The sequence below is a fragment of the Orycteropus afer genome, unplaced genomic scaffold (assembly GCF_000298275.1).
Source record: "Orycteropus afer afer isolate SDZICR_OR568_19922 unplaced genomic scaffold, OryAfe1.0 scaffold00304, whole genome shotgun sequence".
NCBI classification, from domain to species: Eukaryota; Metazoa; Chordata; class Mammalia; order Tubulidentata; family Orycteropodidae; genus Orycteropus; species Orycteropus afer.
The window spans coordinates 2,360,878-2,368,619 of record NW_006921891.1 but is presented as its reverse complement, the minus strand read 5'-3'; the positions used below and the strand labels follow the sequence as shown (position 1 = coordinate 2,368,619).

General features: G+C 48.5%; 1 protein-coding gene across 1 annotated transcript in view; it reads left to right on the top strand.

Annotated features, from left to right (window-relative positions):
• Positions 1–5: 5 nt before the first annotated feature.
• The window catches only part of MSL3 (MSL complex subunit 3), a gene marked incomplete at its 5' end in the record, with an annotated part of 37,896 nt that continues 30,159 nt past the window's right edge, over positions 6–7,742 (top strand). The window contains 7 exons of the mRNA XM_007951638.1: positions 6–71; positions 1,510–1,592; positions 2,187–2,282; positions 2,600–2,697; positions 3,475–3,560; positions 4,086–4,208; positions 5,397–5,557. Of these exons, the coding sequence (XP_007949829.1) occupies positions 6–71; positions 1,510–1,592; positions 2,187–2,282; positions 2,600–2,697; positions 3,475–3,560; positions 4,086–4,208; positions 5,397–5,557 (713 nt within the window). The remainder of the gene's footprint in view (positions 72–1,509; positions 1,593–2,186; positions 2,283–2,599; positions 2,698–3,474; positions 3,561–4,085; positions 4,209–5,396; positions 5,558–7,742) is intronic.

The window sequence follows — 7,742 nt, the reverse complement described above, 5'->3', positions numbered from 1 at the left end:
TCCACTCAGGGGAGAAAGTGCTGTGCTTCGAGCCTGACCCCACCAAGGCGCGAGTCCTTTACGATGCCAAGGTGCTGCTGCGGGCGGGGACAGGGAGGAGGCGCGGGCAGGGGCTGGAGCAGGCGGGGGGCGCGGGCGGCGGCCCCTTGGCCACCGGACAGCAGCCGGAGCTGCAGGGCCAGGGGCGCCCGCTGCCCGCAGCTCCTTAGCCTGCAAAGCGCGGAGGGGAGGCAGGGGGCGCTCGCGGGGCTCTGCGCGCGGGACTCGGGGACCGGGCGGTTCCGTTTCCGGCTGGCGCGCGGGGACGCGCATGCACCACTGGGAAGCTCGCGCGTGCATTGTCGCGAGGTTGCGACAGCGGTAGTGTTCTGTGCGCGTCATAGAGGCTGTTTGCTGGTGGGCTTCTCTGTAGTGTTTAGTCTGTTCTCATCCTGCGCTGCCCGGCGCGGCGTGGCTACCTGTGGGACGCCGTGACCGACTGACCCAGGTCCTGTTCATAGCATTTCACCGCTGGCCGCCCCTTCGCGATGTCACCCAACTCAGTCGTGTTTAGGGCCCGACCCCTCCCCTAACTCAGAGGGCTAGGTTGGGCTCTGTACTTCGGTGATTTCCAGCACTTCCGCCTTCGATCCCTGAAGGCTATCTGAGCCGAGCCCGAGTAGTCCCGTCCTGGGCCTTCCACCTAAGATCTTGGGGGGCGGGGGGCTGAGCCCGGTCCTGCAGCTCCGCAGGTCCTGATGGCGGGAGGAGGGAGTGTACACCACCGTCAGGGAGGCTCCATCCTCTTAGATCACTAAGGGGAACGCAGCTTGGCGCCCCAGGGGTGGGGCAGACCTGGGTCTCTTGGGCCATGTGAGTGAAACTGGCAGGGACATGTGGCACCTTCAGATGTGTCAGCTGCTCTGCCAGGCTGTGCTGCCACTTGGGACCTGCCCAGTACCCCCAGGCTATGCGAGTTCTACCTCGGGGCCCCTCCCCTGCAGCCCTGTTGGTGTTTTCTTTTATCTCCCACGCTCTCCTTTCCTCCCCGAATGCCCGCCTCCACTCTTGAGTCTCCCAGGTTGTATCGGGAGATCGTATTGTTTGCCCCGACGCGTCGTTCCGGGGATATTGTGGGCAGGGATGGAGGCGTCTCTGGCCAGCCTTTGCCTGCACACAGCTGAGCCTGAGGGACTACAACTCCCAGGCGTCACAGGGCCGCAGCCCTTTTGTGTGGCTAGGACTTTCGCTAGTGACGAATTCACTGGCCAATGGCTGCAAAAACTTCACCCTTTGTCAAGCTCGCATACCAATCACAAGGTGGTTGGACGGATGCTTCCTATTTTGAGGCATCCACTCAGGGAAAAAAAATGGAATTGAAAGGAAAAATGTTACAACCCAGCTCTCGAGCTAAAAAAGGAGAGAAAGCTTTTCTCTTTTTGGCAAATGGAGTATGATCTAGTCGTCCTGATCTAGCTTCTAATATTCTGTGTGTTCTATCACTTTGTGGGCAATTTTTCCTGATTTCAGATTGTCGATGTTATTGTTGGAAAAGACGAAAAAGGCAGAAAGATCCCAGAATATCTGATCCATTTTAATGGTTGGAACAGAAGGTAAGTGTACGGGTTAAACTGGACTGAGAACTAACCATTCTTGCAGAGGGAACACTGCAAACATTTTTGTTACGCTTGAGAGGCACTTGAAGAAAAGTTTTGTGTTTGGGGGTTTTGTTTTGTTGGCAAGGTTTGCCAGTTCTGTGGAATGATTGTTTTTAAGTGAAGTATATTTGCCTCATCTCTGGATAATTTTGGAAAGCCCACTTTTTTTTTTTTTCTGTGTCAGAATGAGATCCTATTTCAGTTTCTTTGTGTCCTCGGAGCCCTGGTGGCATAGTGGTTAAAACATTCAGCTGCTAAACCCAAAGGTCAGTGGTTCAAACCCACCAGCAGCACGAGAAAGGCAAAGTAGTCCTCTTCCATGAAGTTTTACAACCTTGAACACTATGGGGCTGGTCTCCTCTGTCCTAAATGGTTGCCACTCAATGGCAGTGTTTTTTTTTTTTCCCCCTATTTGTGATTTGAGAATGATGAGTGCTCTGAAATGTTAGGAGTTAGTAATTCTGGGACACCTCTGTCCCCGTGAGGAGTATTTATTTCAGGACCAAAGGAAAACCCGCATTTTACATCCTCCTCCTCTTTTCTGTTCAGCTGGGATAGATGGGCAGCTGAAGATCATGTGCTTCGTGACACTGATGAAAACCGGAGATTACAACGCAAATTGGCAAGAAAAGCTGTAGCTCGCCTGTAAGAATACAACACCTGTGGCATAAATGTTACTCTTTGTTTTCTCTTGGTGTTTAGACTTTTAGGATATAAAATTAATCAAATGACATAAGCCTCACTTATGAAATAACATGTATTTTACAGTGTGTGAATGAAGAGCATCCCTTTTTTGTTTGCAAGCAGTACGGTGAATTCACTTTGGTTGCCGTGTAATATTCTGAAACGGAGATTATGATTTATGTTGTACAGTTGGGTTTTTCCATTGCTTCTTATCGCTTGTGTTTGTGCCATTGGGGGTTGACGTTTATTTCAGTCGTGCTCTTTTTTTTTTTTAACAGACGAAAAGGAAGAAAGAAGAAGCGCTGCAGGTTGCCCGGTGTCGACTCTGTTTTAAAAAGCCTCCCTGTTGATGAAAAAGATGAAAATGCTGAAAACTGTGGGTGGCTTGACTTTGCTTTCTTTGACTAAGAGAAATTTCGCTTGCCTTTTCATTCCACAGGGCTGATGGGAGGATTCAGTGACATTTAAGATAGGGAAACCTTTTAAGGTCATTTGTAACGTTTGTCCCATCTGATTTTGGACAGTGACAGTTCTTGTTGTTGTTAGGTGCTGTCGAGTGGGCTCTGACTCATAGCGACCCTATGTACGACAGAATGAAACACTGCCCGGTCCTGTGCCAGCCCCACAATCCTTGCTATACCTGTAGCAGTCAGTATTATTTGGCAGTCTTGTCAGAGTCCTCATGGCCACTGCTTTGTTGGCCAGCATCTCTATGCTAACACCTCGTGGGTACTTCTCTGTGTGTTTTTCTGGCTCTTGGCACCTCCTTGACCTTGGCCCCTCTTAGGAATGTGACAACGCCCCCCGCCTGCAGCTCCGCAGGTCCTGATGGCAGGAGGAGGGCGTGGACACGGCTGTCAGGGAGGCTTTATCCTCTCAGGTCACTAAGGGGACTCACCTCAGTGCCCCAGGGGTGGGGCAGACCTGGGCTGACTTTGAGGTCATGAGCTTGTGTGATTTTTTTTTTATTTTTATATATCCGTTGAAGTTGGTGTTAGATTTTCAGGAGTAAGTTCTTGTTCTGAAAGGTGCAGAGTTTGGGTTTAGCATTTACAACTCAGCTGGGCCTGTGGTTTATTACCATCAGTGGGCACCGTGGTCAGGGCTTGGGAAGTGCATGGCATGGCTCACTTGGTGTCCTTGTTCTCCTTAGCCATAAGCAGCTCCTCTGGTGGCAGCAGTGAGGAGACAGATGAGGAAATAACTGAAGAAAGTGATACTGAAGAAAAGACCGACGCGGTATGACGTTTTATCATCAAAACTCTTTCTCTTTGGAATAGGTTTTTGTGCTAAAATTCTCTAGTTGTGAGTCATTTTTTAAAACTACATTGTTTACCAAATCAACATGTTTACTCCACCTTTTGAGCAAAGCAGCCCTGGTGTGTCGTCACCCTAGGGGTCTTCCTGTGGCCGTTTGGTCCTGTAAAGTGTTTTCCCAAATGATAAAATTACCTTTCTTTCTAGTGAGTTTGTCAAAGTTCATTTTTATAATGATGATTGATGTTTTAATGGAGCACATCAGTGTTTGCTATGCATCTCCTGCTTGGCCCCCAAAGTTACCATAATGCCCTCTTCTAAATGTAAGTGGAGAAGAAAATGAGAAGCATTTGCAATATAGTATGGAGTGGCATAAAATATGTTACCCGTTGGCTTAACGGGAGGCGTAGTTTGTTTTGGCTGTTGGGTCTGCGTCAAAGTGTTCTTGTGTTTCAGATGTAGACTCTTGCTTTTTTAGTAGTTAAATGTGGAACTGTGATGTTGTAGAAAGAAGAGCCAGAGCTGCACACAAAAAGAGAAATGGAAGAAAGGACAATAAGCATAGAAATCCCGGAAGTTCTGAAGAAGAAGCTGGAGGACGATTGCTACTATATCAACAGGAGGAAGCGGGTATATCAGAACATGGGGAACGGAGGTTTTTTTTTTTTTTATTATTGTGATTTGGGTGAAAATTTACAGAGCAAATTCACTTTCCATACAGCAGTTCACGTAAACTCTGTCTCATGACATTGACCACAATTTCCCACAATGCAACAGCTCCCCTCCCACTTCCTCCTGATAGTTCTCTCTTCCCTGTGTCCATCGCTCCCTGCACTCCTGCCCCCTGAGCTGTCTCCCGGTGCATAAGCAGCCCTTCTTTCTCCCATGATTGTTCTCTCCAAGAAGTATATCTACCTCAGGTAAATGTTCAGCTCATAGGCCTGTCTTTTGTTTGACTGGAAGCCAATTCCAGACCTGAAGGGCAGCTAGGGGCCAGTCTCAGTGGTTCCACCAGGCTCTGTTGGACCAGCAAACCTGGTCCCGAAACAGGGAGTTTTTAACACAGGTGTCAATTAGCCATATTCTACAAGCGCAGACTCAAAAGCAGTGGAGATGCCTTGGGGAAGAAATGTCTTTTTTGGCTTTGCCTTGAGGCCAGTTTTCCAGGCTTCTGTCCATGGTGCTGCTGCTGCTGTAGAGAGCACGTGAGGCACAGCCTTTCATGGCCCAGGCCACCGAAGAGTATCCTCTAGGGAGCGTTCCCAAATTCTGCTGCCTCGGCTCCAACCAAGGGATGTGCGGTGGGGGCCAGCTGAGGGTATTGTTTCGAAGTGCCACAAGTTGTTCCAGTGGGTCACTAGGATTGAGAACCAGTGCTGGAAATTATTTGAAAAATAAATGCCATAGCCAACTGGAAGATATAATCGGCAGAAGGAAAACAAATCGAAGTGTATATTTCTGTAAGGGGTTCTATTTGAGGTCTTAGAGGACCCTGGTGGCGCAGTGGTTAAGTGCTCGGCTGTGCACCGAAAAGTCAATGATTCGAACCCACCAGCTGGTTCATGGGAGTAAGATGTAGCAGTTGGCTTCCATAAAGATTTACAGCCTGGGGAACCTTATAGGGCAGTTCTCCTCTGCCCTGTAGGGTTGCTATGCATGAGAATTGACCTGAAGGCAACAGATTATGAGTCATTTGAGCAGAATTGACTTGGTGTCTTTATTTTGGAGTTAAGAAAGCAATGTAGACATGAGCATGGTTTCTTAGAATGGTTCACGTGCTGAAATGTGTACATCAGACATCTGTGTTTTTGTTAACAGTTGGTGAAACTTCCGTGCCAGACCAACATCATAACTATTTTGGAGTCCTACGTGAAACATTTTGCTATCAATGCAGCCTTTTCGGCCAATGAAAGACCTCGTCACCATCACGTTATACCCCACGCTAGCATGAATGTGCATTACATCCCAGCAGAAAAGAAGTGAGTGTGTGGCATTCCGGGGTCCCCTCCTGGTATGCTGAGGCCTCATTGGAACAGGTCATACTTGGCTCCATTTCAGTTATTTTGGCTTTATATCTCCTCGGGGTCAAAATGGGAACAAGAAAGGGTGTCGCGTCTCAAGAGACTATGGTGGTAATTGGGATTCACTGCTCATTACAAAGGAGCTCTGGTGGCTTAGTGGTTAAAACCTTCAGCAGCGAACTGAAAGGTTGGTGGTGGTTTGATCTCACCAGCCGCTCCCTGGGAAAAAGATGAGGCAGTCTGCTCCCATAAAGATTTGCAGCCTTGGAAGCTGTTCTAGTTCCCTCGTGCTGCTCTGACAAGAATACATACCACGAATGGGATGGCCTTAACAAACAGGAGTTTATTCTTACAATTTGGAGGCTTTAAGTCCAAATTCAAAGAGCCAGGCTCTAGGGGCTGGGTGAAAGACCCTCAGCCTTAGGGGTCCAGCTCTGCCTTTTGCTCCCAGCCCCCTGCAGCTAGAGGCTTTCTTCACTCAGACAGCTGCTGGCTGCTGAGGCTCAGAAGCCCCGAGGTTGACAAGTAAAAAGGCACAGTCCCGATGTTACCAAACCACACAGCAGGCCATTGACGTAAGTCCATTGTAAGTCCCAAGCCGGCAGAGCATAGCAGGCTGCTGAGCAATGACACGGCTCCATGCAGGGTCCAAGCGTGCCATAGGCTAGAGGCCATTCCCAAGGCTTCTCCTTAAATACAGGAAGCAGACCACATCCCAAAGGCAGCTACTCAGCTGCTTGTGGTAGATCCCACCATGGAGCTGATTGCCAGTCTCATCATGAGGAATAACTACCACCAGCTGCCCAGCCACTCAACCAGGCCCAGCCAAGCTGACACGCAAACATAACTACCACAGAAACCCTTTCTAAGGGTTTCTTGTGGGTCACTCTGAGTGAGGATTGACTTGATGGCGGTGGGTGTGGTTTGGTTTATAATGGAGAAAACCTGGCCTGGGGAGTTGATTGCTTCCCCACGTACACCATGCAGCACACGAGGGCAGGTTTAACTGCATCTGTTTGAGAGACAAGCCATCACCATGGTCAGCCTTTTTCCTTTCTAAATTCTCATATCGCAGGCACTGCTTAAAAATAGCAGCGATCCTCACCACAAATTGCCCACAGGCCTGCTCTGTAGCCAAACAGGGTATGTGTAATCTTTCGGTTACCTATGCTGCTTTCTCGTCCTCCTGTATGTGTGTGCGCAAGTTTTACATTTAATACAGTAAAACCTGTGAAAGCCGGAACATATGTAAGGCAGAAACCTGCCAGAGAAGAAAAACTCAAATATTTTCCCCTATAGTGAGTGACAGAAAAGTGGTAAGTGGTAAGACTGCACCCTGTCATAGGCAGAAAACTGTGAGACCTGGAAAAACAAGGTCGTCCCATTGAGTTCCTGCTCTTGCATATTTCAGTGTGATACCAGATAGGGTGATGTCCTCTGTGTTCACTAAGCATCGAGCTGCTTATTTTTTCTATTTTAGTTCAGCCTTAGTGTTTTTTTCTCATCCCTGCCCTTCCCCCACTCTCTCCCGTAACTAGTATTAACAGGCTGCAGGGTAATTTTGCATCCCTTTCTGCACAATCATGTAATCAAAAACAGGTTTTTTTTTTTTTTTTAAATGTGTGAGGTTATCACTTTGATCAAAATAGATTGATACCGTATTTATTTACAACTTGTCTGCTCCACAGGGCAGTGAAAGTGCTCGGTATCTTTGTACGGCTCTGTGTTTCATTTTTGCCGTATGATGTTCTGTGTTATGACTGGCCTGTGATTTAGTCCCAAACCCAAACCTGCTGCCATCGAGTTGATCCCGACTGGCAGCGTCCCTAGAGGACAGAGTAGAACTCACATAACAACAACAACAACAAGAAGTCATTTTGGAAGCAGACTGCCTTATCTTTCTCCCAGGAAGCAGCTGGTAGGTACGAACCATAAACATTTGGGCTAGTATCCACGTGCCTTAACTACTGCCTAAGCCAAACCAAAACCCAGCTCGCTGTCGTTGAGCTGGTTCTGACTCATGGCAAAGCTCTACATCGTTACTGAAGCAGACTGCCCCATCTTCCATGGAGCAGCTGGTGGGTTCAAACCCACTGACCTTTTGGCTGGCAGCCAGCTCTGGTCCAGGGCCAAGTTTGGTCCC